The sequence below is a fragment of the Dipteris shenzhenensis genome, chromosome 24 (genome assembly GCF_047967505.1).
Source record: "Dipteris shenzhenensis isolate YYH24624 ecotype China chromosome 24, Dip_SZ_1.0, whole genome shotgun sequence".
NCBI classification, from domain to species: domain Eukaryota; kingdom Viridiplantae; phylum Streptophyta; class Polypodiopsida; order Gleicheniales; family Dipteridaceae; genus Dipteris; species Dipteris shenzhenensis.
Window position 1 is genome coordinate 52,856,713 of NC_141619.1, and position 27,914 is coordinate 52,884,626.

General features: G+C 48.8%; 1 protein-coding gene across 4 annotated transcripts; it reads right to left on the reverse strand.

Moving 5' to 3' along the window:
- On the reverse strand, window positions 1-27,914 carry LOC147886766 (inactive protein kinase SELMODRAFT_444075-like). Of its 4 annotated transcripts, none has more exons than XM_087395454.1 (10): window positions 27,703-27,914; window positions 27,464-27,615; window positions 27,256-27,350; window positions 26,639-27,180; window positions 25,641-26,498; window positions 25,373-25,533; window positions 25,131-25,207; window positions 24,898-25,045; window positions 1,020-1,169; window positions 1-841 (listed from the first exon to the last, which is right to left on the reverse strand). In XM_087395454.1, exons 1-10 carry the CDS (start codon window positions 27,845-27,847, stop codon window positions 524-526), a joined length of 2,646 nt encoding a protein of 881 aa, XP_087251580.1. In that variant the 5' UTR covers window positions 27,848-27,914; the 3' UTR covers window positions 1-523. The 4 variants fall into 4 exon arrangements, with proteins under 4 accessions (XP_087251580.1, XP_087251579.1, XP_087251578.1 ...); XM_087395453.1 differs by having other exon boundaries at window positions 25,131-25,240; XM_087395452.1 differs by having other exon boundaries at window positions 26,639-27,350.

The window sequence follows — 27,914 nt, forward strand, 5'->3', positions numbered from 1 at the left end:
CCTCTGTGTACCCTGTGATCTTGAAGGAGTATCCCTTTCAGTGCTGGCGAGACATTTCTGCCATCACAACTCAATTTTCACACAGCAAAGTTCAGGCCTTGGCACAAACATGTAGTGGCTTATTTCTGAAAGCCACCAATACAGCTGTATGAGACAAATGGACCTATGGGCATAGATTAAATCCCCTTTGAGGTTTTTTCCATATTACAATCAGGAGAAGAAACAGCTTTCCATGCTGCCTTCTCAGCAATTATGAATTACGTATCTCAAGACGTGAACCAGTGTATAATAATGAATGGGAGCTATAGACCATTCCATTGCTTGGACAAGCATAGCAAATTATTAGTCCTAGTGTACAAGCGATACTCCAAGAGCCTCTGACAGCCAATTTTACAACTACCTTCAGTGCCCCTTCATCACCTACATGATAACTTTCCTAGCTAGGAGGTACTGTATATTACAATAAAAACTCGATACAAATTTGGACATGCTTTAGAAAATGGTCCTGTGTCAAATCACGTCTTCATAGGAGTCTTCGAGCATTTCCATGGCCCTTGTAGCTGGATTTTAGGGCCTCATAGGATAACTTATTGCTGTGACTTGCAAGGGATTCCCTGCTAATTGCAAGTTTCCCAGCATGACTAACCAGTGATTCAGCACCTGACAAACCGGTTATCAAAGGAGGGCTAAGAGTTGCTAGACGATTAACTACATATTCACTGGATATGCGACTACTGAGACTACCGTGAACAGCTGTACCATGGACCAAGCTGTTGCCATAACATGGTGTTGAGGAATCACTTGTGTCAATCACAACATCACCTTCCAATATGCGAAGGACCTTCATTCATTGGGTAAATAAACCATATCAGCTAAAGACTGCAGAGTAACATTTGAAGACAAACAAACATCACAAATTTGGACGAAAACACAGAATTCGTTTTCTCTTGGATTAATATGTTGACTAGCTTCTAGCAAGCAGGCTAAGCTAATTTCAAGAAAGAAATCCAGTGGCTTACCTGAGACATCTTTGGCCTTACATGTGGATCTCTCCGAATGCACAGAGAGGCTGCATGCAGCATGCAGTACATCTCATAATCCGAATAGCAGCCATCCAAGAGAGGATCGATTAAATCTTCAGTCAAGTGGTCACGGAGCAGAGGACGTGCCTGCAATATTCTCATTTGAGTACTCTCTCCCTCTCTCTCTCTCGCAATTATTTCAGATGATTTGGAGGACAAAAGGAGGAACAGCAAGGCTTTAGATGTTTTGGTTCGAGGTCTAACAGTGGGAGACACTCTGCAAAGGACTAGTTATAAACAAGGCCACTAGTAATGAAACTCTGGACAACTATGGACAGGAAGACCCTCATGATCATGAGGGCGACTTTGAAAGGCTCCGGAATTTACTTGGACAACGACCTTACTCTCCTATAGCAAGAGCACCAGAGGGAATGGTGCGTGTGATGGCAGCAAGGGAAGCAGGGAAATGGGCTGCCTATAGGGATGGTAATGTGATCATTTGGGACAGAGTAGAAGAGAAGGAAGACGGGGATGAGTACACAAAGTGGACTGAAAATGGCAGTGTGGAATTGTAATGGTACCCTTTGGTCAGATCCGGGAGGTTTCTTGGAGACCTATACTGATAGAGACATGATCTTTTACACCGAGACGCATGAGCCCAGAGAGAGGGCTGCTTATAGTGAAGGGGTACACCTGGGAGTCAGCTCATAGGAAAGAGATGAGCAGAGACAGTGGAATATACGGTTTTGGTGATGTAGCTGTTCTCTTCATATCACACCTAAGGCCAGCGGAGGGAGGAGCATGCACTACATATGTGGATACGAGTCTGGCTACGGCACGCCTGATCTACATTGTAATATTCTACTTTCCCCCAAATACATCATCCTATGCACATGAGGTCGTCACGAATGGACAGTCTATATGAGATGATATATGATGACATCATGGAGTCTCCAGCTAGAGAGAGATCCTTCTTCGTGGCGACTTCAATGCACGCACAGGCGATAGGCAGGTGGGCTTGCTGGACTTTGATAATGACTCTCATAGTTCCGGGTTTGGGCCTAACAGAGCTCAGGATAGAGAGACACTCGGCAGATGCACCACACGTGACAGGATATGGGCGCCATCTACTTGATCTGGGAGCTGTCCACGACTTGATCACATATAATAGTCTCCAGAGATTGTCGTCTTCTAGCGGGCTCACTTGCTTCCCACATGGTGGTGGGACCAGTACAATGGACTATCTTATGGGTCCCCTGGCCTTTGCATCACGGATACATGATGTCATTGTGCCCCCCCCCCGTTCAGCGATGACCACTCATACCTAGCTTTAGCATCTCAGTTACCATGCCAGCCATGGAGAGCCCCCTCCCCCCAAACCCAACCATGTCCAGGTCCACTTTAATCTATCCAGTCTCTGTGAGTCATCAGCTCAGGAGCTCCTGGATCTACTCTGAGATCGTGCACCCATGCTTCGAACACCCTTGTCTCAGTCGTACAGGACATGGCAGCTAGATCCTTCCCCATGACCCAATCTGCAGCACGTGCCGCCCCAGTTGGAACGATACCTTAAAATCCATGATGACGAGTGCAGAGAGATGAGATCTCACCTTACACGAAAGCCTTGGGCCATTTCACGACACAGGAGGCGCAGCCGATTGCACGACTGACACGTCGTAAGAGGCGAGCTTTCCTCACCCACAGGATGAAGTGATCTGATCTTTTCAAGGGGGGGACCCTACCATTGGATAGGGACTTCTATCTGAGGGAGAGCTGCCTATACCCATCACGGATCTAGGGGTTGGCACACTTATGCGAGTTTGCTCTATGATGTCCCTATGCAGATACCACCTGATATGTCTTCCATGCCCAGGCCTACCACATGTCATTTGTTCATTACACAAAATGTACAGAGCACCCTCCGCCGGCTCCATAACCGGAGAGCTTAAGATCAAGAGGGACTATGGACTGAGCATTTTGCACATGGGCAGAAGGTTCTAGCTCCGATTCTCGTAGAGATGTTCAACCACGCTGTTTGCCACAGGTCCCCATCCAGTTGGAGCACTACCACCATTGTGCCCATACACAAAGCAAGAGATCCCATGAACTCTGGGAATTACCACACTCATGATTGGTCACACTCTGGACAAGATCTATGGGTCGGCACTAGGGAGGGAGATCAGCAGTCACATAGAGGCACATGGGCAGCGGGTTCTAGGACAGGCAGGTTTTCAACGACAGCACTCCACCCTTAATCACATCTTCCCTCTGAGGGCCATCATTGAGGAGGCGAAATCGAGGCGCCAAAAAGTCTATGCCTGCTTTGTAGACTTCCAGAAGGCCTTCAACACTCTCCCACGCTCCCGCATGATCAAGAAGCTACAAGAGATGCAGATTCCAGAGATTCTAATCTGGGGAGTGATGAGCCTATACAAGTCCGTCAAAGGGAGCGTTCAGGTCCCCACGGATCTATCAAACTGGGTTGAGAGCACCATAAGAGTGAAGCAGGGATGCCCTCTTTCATCGACCCTCTTTGGTCTCTAATTGACGAGATCACATCTTTCATTGGCTTTCATTGGCCGCCTAGGGGGCGAGAGGTCACTACTGGCCGACTTGATGATACAGATATTGCTATATGCGCACGACATAGTCCTTAAATTGTCTTCGGTAGAAGGACTACAGACACATTTGGAGACACAAGAGGTGTTTTGCATGGAGAGGGACTTGACAGTCAACCTTCAAAAGACCAAGGTTATGATCTTCAACACCTCACGTGTTGTACTACACTGACATAGATTCACTTACCGAGGTGAGCCAGTAGAGATAGTGTAGTCCTACACATACTTGGGGCAATCTTCACAAGCCCAATTTATAGGAATGGTACATGCGGCTAGAGCATGACTCACGCAAGGACAAGGAGCTTTGGCCTTCCTAGAGAGGCAATGCTTTTAGGCGCACTTCCAAGACTAGCCGACGAAGGGCTGGCTTTTTGACACCCTAGTGAGGCCGACTGCCGTGTGTGCATCAACTTCCTTGGGGAGCGAGCTCTCAGCGACAGAGCGGAAGAGATTTGAGCGACTACAGGTGATTATGGGTTCTAGGATGATTCAAAGCAAGCCCTTAGTTCCACCTCAGATAGCACAGGAAGAGTTCGCCATGATACCACTCATTTTGATATAAATGTGAGTAGTTTGACGTAGCTCTTGGGCAGTTTGACATGGTAACGCTCTGAGGGTGGCTCAACGTGAGCAATCCATCGAGACGTGATGTCGACAAAGGCAACGTTCATAATGGTGAAGATAATTTCATTGGCTTGAAGAGTGCCAAGGATTTGAAGCAATTATCTCTTGCAAAATCGGCGGGTTGTGGAATCGCAGGGCACGAGGCTGATAAGGCAAGCGAAAGCGTCAGCAAATTTGGGCTGTGCGTGACTAGGCTAGCTTGTCGGCATCTTCTTAGACAATGGCAAGTGGCCTGTGTAACATCAAGCATACCTTCAACAAGTGCAACAGGTCTCCATCATTTCTCAATGGGAGATAGGTTGGTTAGCGGCATGCTTGGAGCAGCCAACAATAGTTTGGCGGTACAAAGACAAAAGCACGAAAGAGCTGCTCGTTAGCAAGTTGACCCAACAGACAGAGCTGATTTGGCAGTAGGCCACGAGTTGGAGAAGCTGAAGAGTAGCACTGTGGCTTTTATCCTGCAAGATTGGCAAGAGGTTGCTAAGGCAGGACGACTGCTGCTCCGTGGATAGCAACGGCAGTTCGGGAAGGACGTTGTAAACGACTTTGGTGCTCTCGAATTCGATGGCTCCCCGGTGTACCAGCAAGGAAGACAAGCTCGATGGCACGAACTACGCGCATTGGAAGCTGAACATGCGAGTTTGGTTCATCCACAAGGGTCTGTGGAACCTCGTTCAAGGCCATGAGAAGAAGCCGGCACAACCCGAGAATCCAAAACGGTGGACCAAGGTTCAGGAGGACGAGTTTCTTGAGGAATTGGAGGATTGGGAAAGCCGCGACTCAAGGCACACTCGGCACTGGTGCGGACTATTTCGAAGGAGGTCTCTCCGGTGGTGCAAACATTGGATAGTGCCGCCACAGTATGGTCCAAGTTGGCTGATCTCTATGAACGAAATTCATCTATGCGAGCTATCACATTGCAAGGTCAGCTTTACAATATTGATTTCTCCAAGAGTGGCTCGATGCAGCAGTTTTTGGTCAAGGTGAAGATCATTCATGATCAGCTAGCGGCAATGGGTGCTGCTTTGTCATCTGGACAGTTGGCTGCACTTATCCTCACGAAGCTTCCAGAGCAGTATGACATGGTTGCTCGATCCTTGCGGTGCCAGGTCACGAGCCATCAGTTGGATTTCAAAGATCTCTGCTCTCTTCTCATGGAGGAGGAAACTGTCCTTGTGTCCCAGGGTAAGCTGAAGGGGTCTCAAGGTCATGAGCAGGCACTCGCAATGTCGATAGAGAAGAGGAAATTCCGGGGCAAGTGCTTTGAATGCGGGAAGAAAGGTCATCGGGCAAACGATTGTTGGTCTAAGGACAAGGGCAAATCTAAAAAGAGTGAACCGACTTCATCGACAAAGGCACAGGGTGAGACCTTGCTCAGGATTGTCATGTCCCAGAACTTTTTTGAGCAGTGAGTTTCCCCCCACTTGTCATGGCCAGAGAGGGCTTGTGGACGGGAGAATGGGCTAGCAGTAGCTCGTGTTGAAATTACTCTGGCGCGATACCAGCTTTTGAATAGGATGAGTTCCGAGGTCATTGCATGGTACGGAAGTGGATATGGACGGGATGTGTTCCGAGTTCATCATTCGAGGCATGATGTGTTCATGTCGACTGATAGGGAACGATATAGAGCATGTTGTGTACATAGCTCAAGGTTCCACATCAGGGAAGCTGGAGTGGGCAAGCAGATCCTCCTCTATTTGTGGTGACAGTGTATTCCGAGATGCAAGGCAGTCTGCAGACAGGTGCTCTTTCCGAGGTGTATCCAGTATTCGCGATGCTGGACTGTCCATGGTTGCATCTTCATCAGCATTCTTCTACGGATTTTTCTGCACACCTGACCTGCAGAGAGGGTGTTAGAATAGGGCATCTCATGTGTGCATCTAGAGAGGGCCTTATTGTGGGTGTGCCCGCCCAGGGTGTGTGAGTAGGCTGTGCGCTTGCGAGGGGGGGGATGGGGCAATTGGGTGTAGTACGGGATTAGTCTCTTGGGTAGAGGGTCGGTCCTTTCTGTGCATGGGCTGACTAGCCTATTTAAAGGCTCCTAACCTTTGTATTTGGACACCCTCCATTAAGCTTTTGGTTGCCCCATCTGCGTGTCTCTTCGTATTCTTCTCCCTCCCTCTCTCTCCTTCGTGTTTTTGCTTCTGGTTTCTTATAAGATCTCCACCAACTCTATACATCCAGGATGTGGGCAAGGGACTAGGAGTTCCCACCAAGATCCAATTCTAGCTGATCACTTCCTGAAAGTGTCAAAGAACCCCAGTACCTTGAGGATAGAGGAGTCTCACATGCACTCAGGAATTCCATTAGACAGATGCGGGTCTCGTCACATCAACAGCTAGGGATCGAGCTGTAGGCATACCTAGAGAGCAGCTCATTTGTAGGTTATGTACACTGGAGACAGTTGAGACGGAGGAGCATTTCCGATATCATTGCCTCTTTCAGAAGGGGCATGGCTTTGGTCCACTCTCCTGACTAATCCACTTCCATGATCGGATCTGCATTGGGCTCTACCTGATCGAGATGCGATGTCACAGAGACGCTACTACGACAAATCAGACACAAAAGACATTGACAACACCACATGACGGCAGGTAGATCAGTCACAGCGACATGTCACGGTCTTTTATGCATTTGAGTCGACCCTGAAACATAGTGGAGTGGAGGAGGTGTTAGTAGACATGTGAGTAGCATGGATCAGCGGTGAGAGACGACATGGTACCATCAAGCAAGGGATACAAAGTCCACACATGCCATGGAGAGCGACCAAAGCGCGCACGATTGAGGTTTGACCCATCTGCGTTCCTCAGAGGAGATCGCCCAAGACGAGGAGTCACTCTTTGCATAGCTCTTCGAATACAAAGATCGAGGAGACTATGCCCTCCGCAACAGCGGGAGACAGCCTGCCAGACGCAGATCTGAGATATCTTTGTAGCGCACTGGAGAGCTACCACAGTGGCGGGTTTTGGCTACTAAGTCTCAGCTTCTCATTTTTTAGATATATAGCTTAGCTTAGCATATCACTCAACAAGGGCCTTAGTGCACCCTTTGCTTCAACTCCATGCGGCTTGTATGAGTCTCTTTCTATTTGTTGTAATTTGTCCCATAGGCAGATGAGGCCTCTCGAGGACATCTCTCTCTCTCTCTCTCTCTCTCTCTCTCTCTCTCTCTAGAGTTGCAGCTCCCAGAGATCATGATCTGGGGTGTCATGAGTCCATCAAAGGGAGGGTACGTGCCTCAAGAGGTCTATTAGACTAGGTTGAGAGCACTATCGGAGTGAAACAAGGCTGCCCCCTCTCACCGACTGTCTTCAGGCTGTATATCGATTAGATTACTTCCTTTGTAGACCACCTAGGTGGAGAGGGTTCATTTCTGGCTGACCTGATGGTGCGGATACTGTTGTACGTGGATGATATAGTCCTCATATCATCCTTAGCAGAGGGATTGCAGAAACATCTAGAGGCTCTGGAGATGTTTTGCAAAGAGAGAGACTTGACAGTTAACCTAAGGTTATGATCTTGAACACCTCGTGAGCAGTGTCCCGTTGCCATAGCTTCACATACCGAGATGAGCCAGTGGAGATAGTGCAGTCTTACACATATTTGGGGGTAGTGTTCACCGGACCAGGTTTCACAATGATCCATGCAGGTACGGCAAGACTCACACGAGGACGAGGTACTCTAGGCACTCTTCTAGGACCCTCTGACGAAGGGTTGTCTTTTTGACATGCTGGTGAGCAGGTAATTCTGGGATCCAGGATGATTTGGAGCAAGCCCTCAATCCCCCATCAGATTATACAGGCAAAGTTCGCCATGACCCCTCTCCAGGTTGGTGCCATCTTTCAAACAATGACATTTCTCCACAAAGTCTGGGCCTTACCACAATGGAGATTACCGAGGCTAGCATTGGAGTCGTCCAAGAGACTAGCACAGAGCGGTGTTGATACAGCATGGTACGCACGGGTATCCACATGGTTTGGAAGTCACGGCGAGATGATCCCATGGGCACTTCCTGAGGGTCTTGGAGCATGGTCTCATCATCAAACCTCAATACCTGGAGGATAAGAGAGTCTCACATGCATTGAGGATCGCCATCAGTCAGTTGCGCGAGTCTCGTCACATCAGATGAGGATCGAGACAGGGAGAGCTGCAAGCATACCCAAAGAGCAGAGAATCTGTAGACTATGCTGGATGGAGGAGATCGAGACAAAGTAGCAATTTCTATGTGTCTGTCCATTCTACTATGACATCGGAGGGCGATATCACTGCCTCTTTCAGGAGGGACATGGCTTTGGCCCACTTACACGGCTGATCCATTTTCCCGATCACGTTTGTGTTGGGCTCTATCTGATTGAGATGCGACAACTGAGAGAGATATTGATGCGACAGACCAGAGAGCAGCAGGGATTGATGCCACAGGTTACCGAGATCGACACAGCGCACACTTGCATCTAAGTCAGTTGCCGATGAGACCGAGGGAGAGGAGCCTGATGAGATGAGAGCATCAGGATTAGTAGTGGGAGTCTCCACCATGATGCTGTCGAATGCGAGACACGCACTCCACATGCGACACAAGGGACCAAAGCACGCACCATCGAGGTTCGGTCTATTTCAGCCCTCCTCAGAGGTAATCGCCAGAGACGAGGCGTCACCCTTGACATAGCCCACCGGGTCCACAGATGAGGAGACCACACCCTCCACCACATCGTTGAGCGACAAACACAGATACTAGAGCTCCTCACATCTCATCAGAGTGCCACCAAGTTACCTGGATATATGGAACCTAGGCATGTACTAGGAGCGTTAGATCTGAGCACCTAATACTCTTCTGATATTTTGCTATTTTGCTACTCTACTCTTTTGTTCACTAGCTTAGCACTTTAGCTTTCAGCAAGGGCCTTCATGAGCCCTTTGCTTCAACCCTTAGTGGCTTGTATGAGGTATCTTTTGGTTTTGCACTTTGTCTCATAGCCCTGCGAGGGCTCCTGCAGGCGTGAATACATCTCTCTCTCTCTCTCTCTCTCTCTCTCTCTCTCTCAGCATGATCACTGAGTTTTCCCAGTCAGACAGCACAAACCAACAAGCCCCAAGGAGACAGCCGCTACACACGAAAGACTCATCAATGGGTTGAGGCACAGATCAGACTGGTGGGCCTTCTCTCCATGCTCGCCAAAACAAAAGCATGGCTGATGGGGGTGACAGTGGCACTTGTCTGATGCAGGGCCATAGCTAGGATACCACAACGGAGCACACGTACAAACCGTCACTAGCGCTCTATCACACGCTTTATGCTGCTGCAATCTCATAAATTGGCAGCTCCCTCTTAGGCTTGACCCTTCCGCCAGCTTTCAAATGATCACCACTGTGCTCCGACATCATAGCTTCCATCTTCTCCATGGGCTCAAAGATCTTTATGTGTATTGGTGTTTTTATGATTATGGCTATGTTGTATTCATCTTGGGTGTTGATGTCCGCTTAGAGGCTCCACCTTTCAACTCATTGTATTAGGTTCTTTTAGTCTCATAGACCCTTCGGTCTTTCAAAGACTTATAATATTCTCTCTCTCTCTCTCTCTCTCTCTCTCTCTCTCGCTCTCGCTCTCGCTCGCCAGCCTCTCCGCCCTCTCCCACTAGCCCCTCTGCCCTCTCCCACTAGCCCCTCCGCCCCCTCACTAGCCTATCCGCCCTACCCGCTAGCCTCTTTGCTCCCTCCCGCTAGCCTCTCCGCCCTCTCGCTCTACCCCTCCGCCCTGCCCGCTAGCCTCTCCGCTCCCTCCCACTAGCCTCTCCCACTAGCCTCTCCCGTAGCCTCTTCACTCCGCCCTGCCCCTCGCCTCTCCGCCTTGCCTCTTCGCCCTGCACCCGCTCCCCTCCGCCCTGCCCCTCCGGCACTCTCGCTGCCCCTCCCAAGCTGCTCTTGTTTTCCCCCCTCCGCCCTGCTGCAACCCCTCCTTTGCCCGCTGCTGCCTCCCCCATAATGAATGCAAAGGGGGATGAGGACAGGGGACTAGACCGGAGACCCTTCGGTGCAAATTTACATACGCAACGAGATGGGGAAGGGGAACGGTGACAAGGGGAAAACACAAAAGCAACTCAGCCTGGAGGACTTCAACAAACGCAGCAACCGGAGCGGTTTGACAGTGGATAGCACCACGGCCCAGAAGAAAGGAGCCCACCCGAAGCCCATGCCGCTCACCACATCCTCAATCTCTATGGTTATCACCACTACTTCACCACCATCATCCGCCTCATCATCTATGCCACCTCTCTCCTCCCCCTCTCCTGCATCATCATCATAGGTCTCCTCGCCAATAGCCCCACCACTAACCCAACTAGCCACGACTCCACAGTACTTTTCCCTCGTATCCCCTCTACCTCTCAGTCAGCCACCCAGACCTTTCAGCCCGCGGGGAAGTTCTCCTTGGTGGGGAATTCAACGCCAGGACGAGCACGTGCCAAGCACCACTCCTGGACTTCCGAGACGACTCTATAATGCTACCAGACATGGACCTAGACGAAGCAGGTATGACCAGGATCTCATCGGACCGACACAGGCCTATTACACCATATGGACACGCGCTCCTTGATTTGGGTAGGATGCATGATCTCATCATCTACAACGAGCTTGGCCTATGGCCCTCCTTAGGTGGGTTTTACTTGCTTCCCACACGGGGGGGGGGGGGGGGGCACTAGTGTAGTAGATTACATCATGGGATCCCTTGCCTTCACCTCATGTATCACCGACTTCACGTAGCACCACTCCCTCCAGGAGCTGATCACACATACCTATTCTTCACTATCGCCACCCCACGCTTAGCCACACCACACACACCACATAGGAAGCACAACACCTACCACGACATACACTTTGATCACAGCCTCTCCCCTACCTACTCTGGACACCTAAACAAACTCCTAACCTACATCGATCACATACCACTCATAGAGGACCGTGCTGGCCTAATTAGTCGCACACTCCACGAGGCTGCCCTCCAAATCTTTCCCCACACCTCACGGTCCACTAGACCACCACCTCTTGGTTCTATACCCTGCAACAATTGGTACGATGCGGAGTGCAAGGCTTATCGCCGACAACTCCGACTTGAAACTAGATGTCACCTCCCAAACACACCAGACACGGTACGCAAGTACCGATGTCTCGCTCGTCGGAAGAAGAAGGCATTTCTTCGTTGAAATAAGGAGGAGCTTCTGAACATCTTGTACAACAGCAACTCTAAGGATTTTTGGCGGAGATTCCTTGAGCGTAGGTCTCCATCACCCCTCACTGACACTAGAGTTTGGCACACATATGCACGCCATCTTTATGATGTCCCACACCAGCCTACTCCAGATCTCATACACACACCCCACCCCACCACTTGCACATTGTTCACCAGAGGGAAGTCAAGGACGCGACATTGAAACTGCACAATGGCCGAGCTAAGGATCACGAGGGGCTATGCACTGAGTTTATCGCATATGGGATCGATACGTTAGCCCCGATCCTAGCAAAGCTATTCAATGACGATGTTTGCCTTGGCTTCCCCCGCACTTGGACACTCAACACCATCACCCCCATCCACAAGGCAAGGGATCCCATGGACCTGAGTAACTACAGGACTATCATGATTGGACATGTGATGTCCAAGATCTATGCAGCAGTATTAGATGCGTCGGTCAGCTTGTTCGGAGAGATGAGAGGGCTCAGAGCAGAGGATCAGGCCGGTTTCAGGCGAGACCATGGGACTATGGATCACATACACACTTAGGAGTGTCATTGAGGAGGCCAGATCACGGAAGGAGAGGGTATATTGCTGCTTTGTGGATTTCCGCGAAGCCTTTAACACAGTACCTCGACCTCGTCTCATCACACGCCTACAGACACTGGGATTTGATCAGGAGATCATCTGGGCAGTCATGGCACTTTATGAGAGAGTCTCAGGCCGAGTTCGGATAGGCCGCAGATTGGACAGATGAGATCTTGAGTACCATAGCGTGTTGGGATAAGTGTGATCAAGGGCTTGCTCTATGGTGCATGTGTGCATCTAGGGGAGTCACATGTGTGTTTGTGTGTGTTGTAAAGGCACATCAAGTGCTATGATATGTGTCTAATGTGTGACCTAAGTGATGATGTAAGCCAAAGGCCCCCACATGGGAGGTTCCTTTGATTTAGGCTAGTCCCACTGATGTAGGGGCTGATTCCCACTGATGTAGGGGCTGATTGCCACTTATGTAGGGAAGGTGCTATCTTCTCCCCCTTTCTATAAGAGAGAGTCACCTCTCTCACAATCGATAATAGAGAACAACATTTTGGTTTCGTATTGTGCTCTCACTCCTCTTCCAAGATGCATCTATTCTATCCCACGGGATTCTACACTTGGTATTAGAGCTTTAGGTTCTAGATCTAGCCTAGCCTAGCATTAGATGCTCTCTCTAGCATGAACTACTAGTTTTTCAAAGCTTCCTCATCATCTCCATTTTCCTCTTTCTTTCCCAAATCTGTGAGAGCTCAGTTCTCCCATTATACGCGACCATTGTTCAAATCATCTGAGGTGTAGACTCCTCTTGTGTGGGCGACCCTCCAGCTGCAAGCAATTAGACAGATATGTCCTGTACGCGCAATGCTGACACAAACTTCACTCGCCGATGTATCGCGTAATGCTGCCTCTGTGGTTACCCATTTGCAAATTCCTCTGAGCTCAAGTTGGGCGACACTACAGGCAAGCTGCTGATGAAGTCTGAGCCTGTTTGGTCAAGTTTTGGAGGCGCAACAGACAAAAGACCAGTCGACTTTACCAAGCTCGGCTATGGCGACCTGGCGCAACATTGCGCGCTTCCTTGGTGGAGGACCTTCTCTGGTATAAGGCCTTTCTTCTTGCATAAAAATCCCCTTGAATAGAGCTATGAGCTATGCAAATTGCACCCTCCAATCTACCCTGGTCTCTGTTGACAGAATTCTGCATATTTTGGTCAAAGGGTGTTAAGCAATCACCATAAGTTTGGGGCTTCCATTATTTACTGCAAACTTTCATTGCTTTGATTGAACTTGAGTAGTAGAACTCAATCATGGAGCTCATAAGTGTCCTTATACTTTGCGCTTAGAATGATGACTATGTGATTCTCTTTTGATGAGTACTTGAACTATAAACATGACTAAGCCCAAGCAAGTAGAGAAGTTTAATGGAACTAGTTTCCATACTTGGCAAACAAAAGCTAAGTTTATGCTTATGAAAAAGGAGATATGGTATGTTGTGAATGGAAAGAAAAAGAAGTCTACAAAAGAAGAAGCTAATTGGTTGATCAAAAACAAGAAGGCTCTTGCTATCATTGCTTTGGGATTAAGTGGCTCATACATTCACCACATTGATGGCTTTGAAACTTCACATGAAGCTTGGGATCATCTTCTCACATTATTTGGTGCACAAGGAAAATGCTTCAAATATATCTTGCTCCTTTGGCTACAATTGAAAAAGGGAATGTATTATTCCATGAAGAACAACTTCAAAGAGAATCAAGCATTTCTTGTGAAGAAGGACTACTTCAACAACAAAGCAAATCTGGCTGAAGGAAGAACTCCATCAGCAAATGAAGAATCAAACTTTGAAAATAAAGACTATGCTTTTTAAGCACTTTGTCTTTTGAATTTTTGTTTATCATCACTTGGTCAAATTTTGAGGTTCTCTACCTGGAGTAGTACTCCAAAAAGAATATCATATGTTTTGTCTTTTGTAAATCACCTCTGGTCACCATATGATGTAGGCCATGTGATATGTGTTTTGTCTATCCCATTTTTGTGAACCTCACACCCTTGGGAACACTTGCTAGCATGAGATCCTAGCCATAGATTTATCCTTGACCACCATGAGATGGCATGAGAATCTATGAGACTAGATGTATCCTTGACCCTGCAAGAGGCAAACCCTTGAGGGAGGGTATGTTGGGATAAGTGTGATCAAGGGCTTGCTCTATGGTGCATGTGTGCATCTAGGGGAGTCACATGTGTGTTTGTGTGTGTTGTAAAGGCACATCAAGTGCTATGATGTGTCTAGTGTGTGACCTAAGTGATGATGTGAGCCAAAGGCCCCCACATGGGAGGTTCTTTGGATTTAGGCCAGTCCTACTGATGTAGGGGCTGATTCCCACTAATGTAGGGGCTGATTGCCACTTATGTAGGGAAGGTGCTATCTTCTCCCCCTTTCTATAAGAGAGAGTCACCTCTCTCACAATCCATAATAGAGAACAAAATTTTGGTTTCATATTGTGCTCTCACTCCTCTTCCAAGATGCATCTATTCTATCCCACGGGATTCTACATAGGGGTCAAACAGGGTTGTTCCTTATCACCAACCCTGTTTGGCCTCTACATCGATGAGCTTGAGACTTTCATGGGGGCTTCCGAAGGGACCGGTTCACTTGCCGGGATCATCATCAGGATTCTTCTTTATGCAGATGACGTGGCACTCTTGTCGTCCACACCCGAGGGGCTCTAGCGACACCTGGATGCACTGCAGGCTTTTTGTTTATCCCATGATTTGGAGATCAACCTTGGCAAGACCAAGGTCATGAGTACCAAGGCTCTTCTCTTCAACTCCTTGGTCCAACCAGCCGGTATGTATGGCAGCCCTTGTTGGGGACCTGACATGTCAGAGATAGAGTGGACACAGGTGGGGCGCCTGCAGATCCTCATGCTCTCACAAATGATCCGAGGGAAACCATCTGTACCACATCACATCATTTAGGCCGAGTTTGGTGCTTCTCCACTCCAGCTAGATGAAGCCTTCCACACCATCATATATCTACATCGGGTTAGATCATATGGGGACTGCACATTAGGGAGACAGAGGTTGCCATGGTTGGCTCTCGATTCCTCCATGAGGTTGGCAGTAGAGGGAGACGAGCAATGCTGGTATGCACGGACTCACAGATGGTTTGTGAGACTAGGGTTTCACATCGATAGGATACGTCCTTTTCAGTACAGTTTAGATGCCCCTCCGGTACTCCCACCCACCATCCCAATTAAGCCACACACAAACCAGGTCATTCGAGAGAATCTCCTGCAGCTACACACCTTTAGGACCTAGTTAGAGCCGAGGGAGCTTCTAGTGAAGCTGAGTTTCTACAAAGATTACTATCTTCGTATTACGGAGGAGGGATTCATCACACCACCAAGGTACACTGAGCTTCATATGCCTCACTCACTACGGATCTCCATCGGACAATTTCGGGTATCATCACACCACCTCCGCATAGAGAGCAGCAGAGCAAAGGGGATCCCTAGGGAGCATTGCATATGCATATTGTGCGACTGTCAGGAAGTTGAGTCGGAGGAGCATTTTATTTTCAGGTGCCCAGTGTACTACGAGATCCGAGGTTGCTACCACTGTCTCTTCAGAGACGGCTCTGGGCTCCTTTCCAGATTCCTCGCCTACCCAAAACAGAGATGCCTCGCGGCCTTCATTCACAAGGGGGTCCGACACAGAGTACTTACTCAGGCGACGGGGCTTAGCCACACCATCAGACACCTCTTAAAGCAGGATCACATAGTTCTTTTCATAGAGTGACATTGATCGTCCAGTCTCTAGCCACAAACGTGACAGAGACCCCGACCCAACAATCGCAGCACGACACACGAGACATCGAGGGGACACACAAATCACTCTGGGAACCTCCCATCATTGTTTAGATCTGGGATACGTCCCACGGGAGTCACGGTGGCTATGGTCTTGCGTCGAGCCTCCTCCAGGAGATCGAGATGCACGGGACCCCTTGACGGACGCTAGCGTCCCATCACCGGCTATGCACCAGCCAGGGCGACATGACATACGGAGTATTCCGTTCCGCTCCAGTCTTTTTTGTTTTCATTGTCATACCCAGATGTATTTGATTATGTATGATCAAACTTAGGATTCAGCACGGGTGATGATGCTCGTTTTAGTAGCTCCACCCTTACTATGATTTGTATCAGGTTTTCTTTCACTCTCATAGACCCATCGGTCTTCCGAAGACTCTAATAAAATTTCTCTCTCTCTTTGTATATGTACGATGGGTCAGGTCGAGACCGAGGAGCACTTTCTTTGTATATGTCCCGCCTACTACGAGATCCGAGGACCCTACCATTGCCTTTTTCAGGAGGGACATGGGTTTGGCCCACTCACGACTAATCCACTTCTAGGATCAGGTCTGTATTGGGCTCTGCTTGATGGAGATGCGGAGACACAGAGAGACACTACTGCGACAGATCAGAGAGCAGCAGGATGCGACCACCACGTCACAGGACACTGAGGTGGACCGAGCGCATAGGCAAGTCACCGACTTCTATGCATTTGAGTCAGCTCCAGGGCACTCGGGAGTAGAGGAGGAGCTAGCTGACATGAGAGATAGATGGGTCAGTAGAGGGAGTTGACACGACACCACTACTGGACGAGGGTCACAGGGATCTCACATGCGACAGGAGACTAGAGCACACACAATTGAGGTTTGACCTATCTCACCTCTTCTCAGAGGCGACCGACAGAGACGTGGCATTACACTTGACATAGCCCATCGGCGGATCCAGAGATCGAGGAGACCACGCCCCCCACCACAACGCCAGACAGCTCGACAGATGCAGATACGTGAGCTCTTTGTGTCACACTAGAGAGCTATCACGGAGCCAGATCTGTTCTTGGAGCATTAGCCCTGAGCGCCTGACATGCCCCACTCATGTTACACACTATTTGGCTTTTATGGCCTAACTTGATATGATGTACTACATTAGTATTTCAGTTTATGTTTTTTCTAGTACTCAGCGAGGGCCTTAGCGAGCCCTTCGCTCCAGCTCACTGTGGCTTGTATGAGTTTACTTTGTTTCCGCACTTTTGTCCTATAGGCCCATGAGGCCTCCCTCGGACCTTAATACATCTTTCTTCTTTCTTTCTCTCTCACATGTATGGCTGATTATGTTTTTTCAAGCTATCATGTAGGTACTCTAAATAGCTAGAGTTGCTTTCGCGCTCCTTGGGAGCTGCCATGTGCCCTCCCTAAGCAGATGTGCTAGAACGTTATTGCTGTCCCATAGACCTGTTGGGCATTATTAGACTTTCTTTCTTTCCTTCTTTCTTTCTCAATCAGCACTAAGTTTTGTATAACAAACCTTCATCATTACACGGAAACTTATTTCATATTTATGGAGGATCTTTTGTTACTTTATTTTGTGACATGCTGATTGACTACACGAGAGTTTCATGTTAATCAGTTCATTTTTGACAGTTGTCTAGTTAGCTGCAAGTCTAGTTAGCTGTCGAGTATGCCATTTTCCATATGGCTTATTCATTAGCATGACCACCACTTTCCATGCGGTGACGACTTTCCCGCAGTCTTGGCTTCCCTGTAGCCAAAAATACGATTCCACCATCTTCATGGTGAGAGGCATTCCGTGGCCTTAGATTTCTCCATGAACTGGCTGGCTCAGTGAGCCACAGCTTGGTGATAGGATGTTTGAATCTAGTGCATGAGGTGGACTTCGCATTCGGTGAAGTTAGAAGTTTTGTACTATTGGCAGCTTACTAGATCACTGCCCACCTATGTTGGAAATCTAGGGTAAATCCGCCACCTGTGAGCCCTCGAATGAGGAAGTGCAATGAGGCTTGACATCTGTAGGATGTTGGGTGTAGAGTGTGCCACAAGGGCAGATGTAGGGGGAGTGAGAGAGATGGCCACATGTGCAGCAATTGGGCAGCAATCATACGTCCTCTTGGGGCAGCCACATGGGCCACTGAACCCACCAAAGCTGGTTGTCCTACAGTCCTCCATCAGGGCTGTGAATACGCCCATCAACAAGGTGACTCCACCACTTTCCATGTGGTTAGGACCTTTCTGCAGTGTCAGCTTTTATATAACCTACAATATGATTCCACCATCTTCATGGTGAGGGGCATTCTATGGCCTTAGACTTTCCATAGCCTAGCTGACACTTGAGACAGTGTTTAGTCAGTCACAGCTTGTTTACAGGGTTTCTGAAACTAGTGCATGAGGTGGACTACACATTGGGTGAAGTTACGAGTTTTTGACTATTGGCAGCTTACCAGATCACCGCCCACCTATGTTGCAAATCTAGGGTCAATGTCCCACCTGTGAGCCCTTGAATGAGGAGTGTAACGGGGGCTTAACACTTACAGGATGTTTGATTTAGATTGTGCCACAAGGCGCATGTAGGGGGAGTGAGAGACACTGCCACAAACAGCTGCCACATGGGCAGCAATCATACATCGTCCTAGGGAAGCCACATGGGCCACCAAATCCACTAGGGCTGGTTGTCCTATAGCATCAGTATTTCCAAGCACACTTCCAATGTATTGTTACAAAATTAATCATTTTTTACTCTGAATTCGGAGTCTGGACCAACAGCCCTATATGCAAAAGCTTTTGGGTGGTAGACCCAGAGAGGATCAGTGGGCAGAATTCGAGAGGAGGTCAGGATGCTCCCTTGCATGATCTGAGGATGAGGTGCACTCATAACGCTATGATACTTGCGGGGTTTGTAGTGAGACATCTACACATAGACGCCTCATTTCAGACCATTACATACCTTAAGCGAGCTAAGGATTGACTTGACAAACATGGGCAGATAGATAGAGGCTACCATCGAAGGTTCTTTCATAGTCTATGCAGCTTGCAGCCAAGGGGGATGAGTAATCTTAGTATGCATGGGTCACCAAATGGTTCCATTTGCATGCCTGTCTATTGATCGTATGTCTTCATCTCAATTTTCACTGGACCCTCCTTTATTGCACCTGACACAGTAGGAGATTTATCAAGTCATCAACAACCACCTATGGCAAGTATTTCTTCATCAAAAATGGGTAGACCACAACCACATGCCATCAAGATGGCTTTCTATAGAGAGCTCCCCCACTTCGTGATTATGGCACCAAGTCTCCCAATGGGAGTCTAGCAAGGACTACATAAAGCAATGGCAATCAAGTAGGAATTGCATGGAGCTTAGATTACAATTTACTTATGGAAGGCACATGACAGAAATAACTCTTGATAGATGAAGTATACTGCTTTTCAGATTCAATTTCTACATTGGGCTCTGGAGGGTGTAATAAACTCCTCTAAATCCTCTACTCTGATTGTTCTTTTTGCGTGATGTAAGTTCAATTTGGTCTCACAGGCCTCCTTGGCCTTCCAAACACGCCCCCCCCCCCCCCTCTCTCTCTCTCTCTCTCTCTCTCACACACACACACACACACAGACTTCTATGCATTTGATTCAGCCCCAAGACACAGTGGAGGGGATGAAGAAAGAAAGAAAGTTTATTAAAGTCTTCGGGAGACCGTGAAGGTCTATGAGACTAAAGATAACTGATACAATGAGCATAACGGTGGCGGTCTCAAAACGGGCCAGCCAACCGTTTCTACAAAAAAGAGGTTATGAAGGACGGTGTGTCTAGTCCTGATACAAAAAATATGTATCTACCTCCAGATGATACAAAAAAGAAGGGGGGGGCACCAAAAATGGGGCAGAGGGGGGAGATACAATATATATATGCAGGTGGTGATTGTCAGAGACCAATCATAGAGGGGCCGTCAAATGGGAGGCCGGAAAAAACCCTACGATAGATGATTGGCCTCTGACGTCACGGGGCCTAGTCGAGCTCGATCGTCGGGGGCGACGGGTGGCCCTGTGGATGAGGGCAATGGTAACCCTGGTGGGGCGGGCAGAGAGCAAAGAGGAGATGTCATGGACCCGGATGTGTGAGTCTATCCGCTGGCGCAGCTGTTGTGGCTCTGGCTCTCGCTCACGTCCGCGTCGTCGGCTAGACTGAGGAGAGGTATCCTGTGACTGGAAGAAATCAGTGATGGGCCGCTGGGTGTCCTCACGTTGTGTGTGCTGCGCGTGTCGTCGTGCTCGGAGAGAGGTATCTCAGTGGCAAGTCATCTCATGTAAGAAAGCGGCTAGGCATCGCTATCCGGGAGCTGCAGCATGTGTGGGAGGGGGCCGAATCCGTCGCGGAAGAGACAGTGGTACTGGCCTCGAATGGCATAATAGATAGGACATCTGAAAGCAAAGTGCTCCTCCGACTCGATCTCCTGCAAGTCGCAAAGTGGGCAAAGGCGGCCCTCTCATGGGATACCCTCTGCGCATCCGCTCTCAATCCGTAATCGGTGTGACGAAACCCTAAACTGACCGAGGGAGATCCGGAGCGCATGTGGTAGAGGAAGCTGTGTGTAACCCGGAGGTGTGATGAAGCCCTCCTGTGAGATCTGGAGGCAGTGTCGGCAGTAGAAGTCGAGCTTCACAGGAAGCTCGGGGTGAAGAAACCATGTCCGCCAGGTGTGGAGCTGGAGCAGATTCGCTCGAATGAGGATAGGGTGGATCAGCAAGAAGAGTCGACGCGGAGCTACAGAACCAGAGATAGACCATAGGCGATGCAGAGGCTAACCACAGCACACAAGATGGATGTCCAGCCTCAAGGTCACCCAGCTCAAGTCTAGACTCGAGGCCGACCGTGGACCACAAGCCTTGTTATCAAGAGATCACAGAATTCTAATTTGTAGAAGAAAATATGATTAGGAGATGCCGAGATCGGGACCTGAACTTTCATAGGCCCTATGAGCAAGACCCTGTCCGAGGTACTATCATTGCTGTATATAAATGCAAGGCTGCTTCATGTTACCCACTAGTGCATTCCATGGACAGAAACTGAGGATGGCAATAAGACAATCCATGATATGTTTCAGAGACACTGAGACTCCCAATGGGTGGCACAACAAATTTTCAAAACACAGTACTGCACTCTTCATGCACGAGTTTACCTGGCTCAGGTCTAGACTCTAGGTCACCCGACTCAAGTCCAAACTCGAGGCCTACCATGGATCACAAGCCTTGGTATCAAGAGATCACAGACTTCTTGTTTATAGAAGAAGATATGATTAGGAGATGCCAAGATCGGGACCCAAACTTTCATAGGCCCTGTGAGCAAGACCCTGTCCGAGGTTCTATAATTGCGGTATCTAAGTGCTAGGCTGTTTCATGTTGCCCACTAGTGCATTCCATGAACAGGAACTGCAGATGGCAATGCAACAATCTATGATATGTTACAGAGACACCGATACTCCCAATGAGTGGCACAACAAATTTTCAAAACACGGGAGGGTACACATGCAAGACAGCTCAAGGGTCAAGTGTAGTTGATTATGCAAAGCACATGATTGATTTCATCAAGATTGAGAATGAGTCTCTTGAGTCAGACCATAGAGCAATGTCCATAGGCATAATGGGGATAAAGAATGATGTGAAGAAACACAAAATTATTGCACATCCCAAACTAAAAATGGACTACAAAAAGCGCATATTTATGAAAAGGAGATAGAGGCGGCATGGCACAAGGGCAAATTGTTGGAAAGGTCACCTCCCCATCTGTAAACCCCCATATGAGGAGAGCATGGGGGAGGTAGAGCAGGGGATATTGGGGCTGCCACATGGGTAGCACACAGGCTGCCATGTGGGCAGCTGTCAAAGCAGGATGAGTGGGCTGTCAGAGGAGCAGTATGGCAGGCCAAAAAGCGAAGGCAAAGGGCAGGCCATGGGCCTGCAAAAGAGGACTGGTGGCGGCATGAGCAGGCTGGAGGCGCCTGCATGGCGGGCTGTCTGGCAGAGGAGATGGTGCAGAAGGGCGGGGCAGACCAGCAGATTGGGTCGGCCACATGGAGGCCAGGTGGAGCAGCAAAGGGGCTGCTAGTGGGCAGTGATATGCCTTATACAGGGCTGGGCCCTTGCCTTGATTGGAGGGCCAAAGCCCTAGAAGTGTGGGCCAAAGGGCCCCGGTTTGAGAGCCCTTAAAGGGCTGGACCAGCAGCAGACTAGTCGGCCAGTATGAAGCTGCCTGGTCAGTTTTCTTTCCAGCCCCTTGGGGGCTATATAAAGGGGCCATTGTGCCCTCACTAATCATCCAACAGTTCAGCAGAAAGAGGAGCAGACAGGAGCAGCCTGAAGGCATTCCCTTTGGCCTCATCTTGGAGGTAAAGAAGAGTTGAAAGTGTGCTGCAGACTGAGCTCCCTAGGGGCTGGACCTTGGCTATCTTCTAGGGCAGCAAGGTGTCGTGATCTGGACGGAGAGTCTACATACGCTCGAGGTGGAGCATGCGGGCTCGAGTCTAGAGACAGCCGGCAGATAGGAGAAATACCTTGTGGTAAGATCAAAGTACCACGCTCTGGTGGGACTTCGGATCTCTCTCTTTTGTTGTGTCCATAGTTTTGGACGGAAATATAAGTTTTTGGTAGCTTCTATATCTGGCTGGTTCATTGTCTATTGATGAGTTTGCACATCTATGTGATGCACATTAAGTTAAGAAGTTTGTGATTCCACACCACACCCCACACACACCGTGTGAGCTCCTGGGCTATTCTATCAGTCTTCCAGAAATGAGCAAATGCATAACAAATATGCTGCTGTCAACAGCCAAAAAATGTTTCACGAAAAGCAAGGGAAGAAGTGCGAGGATGCCATGTAATTTTGGTACGACCAAGATTGCAAGGATGCAAATCGATCTTGGAAAACAGCAAATCCAACACAGGAGGGCAAAGCTCGAACATATAGATAGGTGTAAGGCACAAAAAAATGATATATCTCAAAAGCAAGTAGCTTGAGAGCTTTGAGGAGCTGAAACAAAATCCTAGAAGGCTTTTTCAGAAAACTACATGGCGACAAACCCCAAGAGCAGAAGGCACAATGGGAAGACCTGATACGATTTGTCAAAAACCTCTATGAGAGAGATGGGGAAGAAAATGTCAATCACAAATATACTATCAAAGCAACAAATGGAAGGAAGACATGGAAAACAACTTCAAAAAGCTAGCTAATGGAAAGGCTCCAAACACACATGGGCTAGTAGCAGAGATAACATGGGGCAGTGAGAAAACAAAGAAAATGCTTACCAAGCTTATGAACATGGCTTTAGAGGAAGGGTTTGTTGGAGGTCAACATCTACTGATGTCACTGTAGTGAGAGAGGGCCAGTGCTTGTGGGTGTGCCCGCCCAGAGAGGGTAGGTTAGGTAGAGTGAGGGCCTTGTTGTGGGTGTGCCCGCCCACCGTGAGGGTGGAGTAGCATAGGGCAGATCATGCCTACTGGGGCCCTTGTAGGCCGGTAAATATGCCATTTGCATATGGAGGCGCCTGCCTCTGTGGCCACCTTGTGGCAGCATATATGCAGCAGTCCAGCCCCCAAGAGCCTATGTGCTGCGGAGGTGAGCCGACTTATTAGTCGGCCACCTAGGCACTGCTGGAAGGCTTGGTTGGGACAGGAGGTCAGGCTCTATGGCTGTGTGGGAAGCCCTAATAGGGCATAAAGGAGAGCAGGCCCGCCGGCTCAGTTGGAGGCCTGCTAGTCGGCCCTAGGTGGGGGTCAGCCCCTTGTGAGGCTATGAGCAGCCCTTATAAAGGGTAGAGGCGGGTCGGTCCCCTAGCAGCTGAGTCACCATGGAGGGCAGTGAGTCGGCCCTCATAGGTCAGCCGATTGGAGGAGGGTGAGGGGCTATGGATAGCCCCACCCACACTCCTTAGTTCCCATCTCACTTGCAGTTCTCTCTTGTTTCTTTCTCTCCCTCTCGGTGTGGTGTGTATGAGGTTTGCTCTCTCTCTCTCTCTCTCTCTCTCTCTCTCTCTCTCTCCTTTTCTGTCCACATCCGCTGCACTTCTTACATGGTATCAGAGCCATGGTTGGCTAGAGACCCGAGGAGTGGAGGGAGTGTTTAACCAGCATACAGAGAGGAGGTTCAGGGTGCTGTTCGGACGTGTCTTGGAGGAGGAGAGTGTGCGAGGAGTGGACTGTTTGGATTCCCAGCAAGGGGTGACTTTGAAGGGTGTTTTAACATCAGAGAGGAGGTGTTCCTGAGGGACGGACAGGGAGGAGTGAAGGTACTTTGGGCTGCCAGTCCCTTCATCCTCTTATCTAGCCCTCTCCTTTCTTCTACCTTCTGTCCACTCAGAGACACCAATCTCACCTCCCTCTGTGATCATAATGAGGTAGAGACGGAGAAGTAGACACTTCTTTTGTTCCGCACATGTGCACTTCAGACAGAAGTATGAACACATCTTGCATGGATCTCATCACCTGTCAGCCATACTCGATAACCCAAAACACTTGGCAGCACAAGTTTAATTCTTTGCACAGGTGCTCATCCATCGGGATCAGCTTCCTAGCCTGAATTCAGGCTAGGTCAAGCCCTTTGGTCTCCGATCTACACTATATATCTGACTGCACTTCTATCTACAGTATAGGCACACAGCTCGAGTATTGGTAACACCATTGCACCGTACTTTTCATGCTTTTGTATTCATAAGCAGGTCCCATAGACCATATTTTGGTCTCCAACAGACAATAATACAATCTATCTATCTATCTGTCAACCTATCTATCTCTAATGAATCTGCACACTCACTGTTTTACACATCCATCATAGGGCACTAATGTCTCGTGCCACTTTTCGATGGAGATTAAAGTCCTACTCACATTGCATGCAGGAGCTAATCAGGTCAGTTTAAAGGAACGTAATTTGGACCCAAACATGAGACAAAAAAAGGCTTTATGTATTGCATTCACTACCACCACAGGCTTTTTCAAATTCAGCATGCAGTCACAGTAATACTGACCCATTCAGTTAGGCATTGTTGACCCTTTGGACGATTTATGTCCACGGCTTTGCGGCCAGTGGCAAGTTCCAAGAGGACCACCCCAAACGAGTACACATCAGCTTTCTCAGTGATATGTCCGCTTTGCGCATATTCAGGAGCCAAATAACTGGAGATGCAAACCATTCCAGAGATTCAGAATTGCAATTTGATGGCATTTGCTGCTGTAATGAGCCAAATGATTGATCACTTACCCAAATGTTCCAATGACCCGAGTTTGGACTCCAAGGTCACCATCAGGTTGCCACCTTGCTAAACCAAAGTCTCCTACCTGAGTTGATATGTGAGTAAGGTGAGAGACAACCTTGGCAAAGCATTGAAAATTTACCATTAAAATAATGTAATGACCTTCATATCATGCCAGGTCTTGCCATTCCATCCTGAAAAATATTATGAGAAAGCTCGAGCTGCTCCTATAAAAGATGAGATTGCTCACCATGGGCTCAAAATCATGTGTGAGAAGGATGTTGTTTGGACGCATGTCACGATGTACTATGCAGCCAACACGACACTCTTCATGCAGGTATCTCAGACCACGAGCTGCACCAACTGCAATCTTCTGGCGCGCCGACCATTCCAGGCAGTCCTTCTCTCTGCCTTTGAGTCCACCAAAAGCATTGCTTAAGTCAATAGTAGAATGCTTGACACACAATTTGCACGCACGAATATCATAAGCTATACAGCAACTTGGGAAGATATGATACCATATAGGTGTGAATCTAGAGATCCATTGCAGATGAATTCATAAACAAGTAACCGTCTTTTGTCTTCAATGCAGTACCCAATGAGCATTACCACATTGCGGTGCTGTGCACAGCTCAAGACCTCGACCTCTGAGCAGAATTCTATATCACCTTGAGAGCTGGCCAGTTTATGCTGCTTTACAGCTACAGCTTGGCCATCAGGTAGAACGCCTCTATGGACAGACCCAAAACCACCCTCTGCCAGAAAATTAGCCTGAGAAAAACCTCCAGTAGCGAATTCCAACTCTGCATAGGCAAACCTCCTTGGAGGCTTGCCAAAAACAGGCGCCTTGTGTTGACAAATCGAACACAAGGGAGGCGGACCTGGAGGCATCTGCCTTGATAATGACATTGCTTTTCTGACACTAGAAGTGCGCTCGAGTTCGCTCTGCTTAGGCCTTTTACCCTTATTAGGCTCAGCCCCTGATTCACAGTCCCATTGCAAGAACTTATCTAAAAGGTCCTTGGTAGTTACCAACCTCTTTGACCAGTTTTCATCGCTCGGATCAAGAGACTGAATTGAAGACTTCAAGCTTAACAACTGATGCTTCTGAAATGAAGCAGGACTGTTCTTTGATCTTACGATAGGGGAGTTCATTTGATGGGGGCTTGTTCCAATTTTTCGGCCTGAACCACCTTCCCTCATACTGAAAGATAACGTCGCATTTTTTGAAAATCGCTTGGAAGAACCGAGAGGAGAAGCGGGACTGGAAGACCTCCCTTGCTTCGGTTTCAATGTGGGTGTGGCATTAGCAGAATTAGGCCTAGTCCTTGCCGTCGGTTCCCAGGGGTCCACTGCGTAGCTCTCTCTTTGCGCAGCTTTAATGGAGTTTAAACTTTTGTCAGATAACGAAGCAAAGAAAAATTGCAGAGCCAGAGCGCAAATGTTACATACCAGAAAAACAAACTGGCATTTCTTTTCGGAAAACGAAACCAGCAAGACTTTGGAAGAAGCTCACCCCCACTCAAACTGTAATCAAGCAAGCGTTTTGACATGAGGTCAGACGGCCTGAGATATTTCTCAGCTCTCTTCAACCTTTGATCTAAACTGACGTTGGCAGCCCTACAAACTGGGCCATCTTCACCGCTACTAGACTCAGAAGGCGCGTCAGCAAGACCAAAGTCCGATGCCGAGTCTGTCTCCGAAATGGCCTCCGTGGGCAGTGATGAATTTGTACAGTGTCGTCCAAAATTGGGAAAAGCACTAGTCTCGGCATTCGTTAGGGGGGACGTCGCAGGTTCGGAGCTGGATGCAGAAGATGTGCCCTGCTCCGTTGCAGTGAAAGGGGTTCTCACCTCGGGACTGCTCGAAGACGTGCTTCCTTGTGAGGTTAGATACGTCGCCTTGCCATTGTTGGCAGCTTCATTTTGCAGAGTTTCATCGGACCCTCTGGAAGAGCCTCTGAGGTTGAGACGTACTATTTTAGGATTGAAACGCTTCACGATCACAAGGTTGCAGTGGAGCTGCTCCAGGCAGCACTTTTCTTCTTTCTTGAGGTGACTGCAAACCAGGAAATCTCTCAGTTTCCTACAATTCCTGAGAAATTGAGGGAGAACCCGCGATTTGTTCGCTTGCCTGTCCAAAACGACCCACGTTGCGCCTACTCTCTGAGCTTCCATAGCTGTCGCCCCTCTCCCAGCAGCTGGTACGACCTTGACGCTCACTTTCACCTGGCAAGAAGGCACAACAGTAGACAAGCCAGTACACCACAATCCTCAAACGAAGCCTCGCTTTGATGATGAAATCGGCAATCTCGGATTCAGGGAGCACATAAGCAAAGCACCTTCTTCGCATCACAGAGCATGTGTAAATGTTTCATCATGTGAGAGCAAGAGTCTGTGACTTCTTCTTCCAATTCTCGTGGACTGCCGTTTTTTGCGCCTTTCTTCGACGCGCAATCTCCAGCGAGCTTGGGCAGACTCCACAGCTTCCTTCCTGTCGGGAGGGCATCGAGTTAGAAGGCAAGAGTCTTGTTACCCGGACGCGAGAACCAGGTCGATTAAGAGGAACCACACGCATTACCGTTCCGAACACCTTGAAGCAGAGCCACAAGCGTGATGCGATCCCCGGATTGCACAACATTGGTGAGAGCCCATTCCAAGGCGTGCTTGGTGATGTCCTTGGCTGCATCGACCGCAACAACAACAACGTCTGTGGGGTGAGGCATTGGAGGCGGAGCTGTGCGAGGCCGATCGGGGGAGTTGTGAGACTGCGAGGGGGGCTGGGAAGTCAAT

What these genes read in the sequence shown, in the direction of transcription:
- LOC147886766 (XM_087395451.1), bottom strand. Translation starts at nt 27,847, where the DNA reads ATGCCTCACCCCACAGACGTTGTTGTTGTTGCGGTCGATGCAGCCAAG. An exon ending in GCTTCAAGGTGTTCGGAACG is followed by an intron (nt 27,616 to 27,702) that starts GTAATGCGTGTG and finishes CCCTCCCGACAG; the next exon opens with GAAGGAAGCTGTGGAGTCTG. An exon ending in AACAATGCCTAACTGAATGG is followed by an intron (nt 1,170 to 24,897) that starts GTCAGTATTACT and finishes AGAATATTGCAG; the next exon opens with GCACGTCCTCTGCTCCGTGA.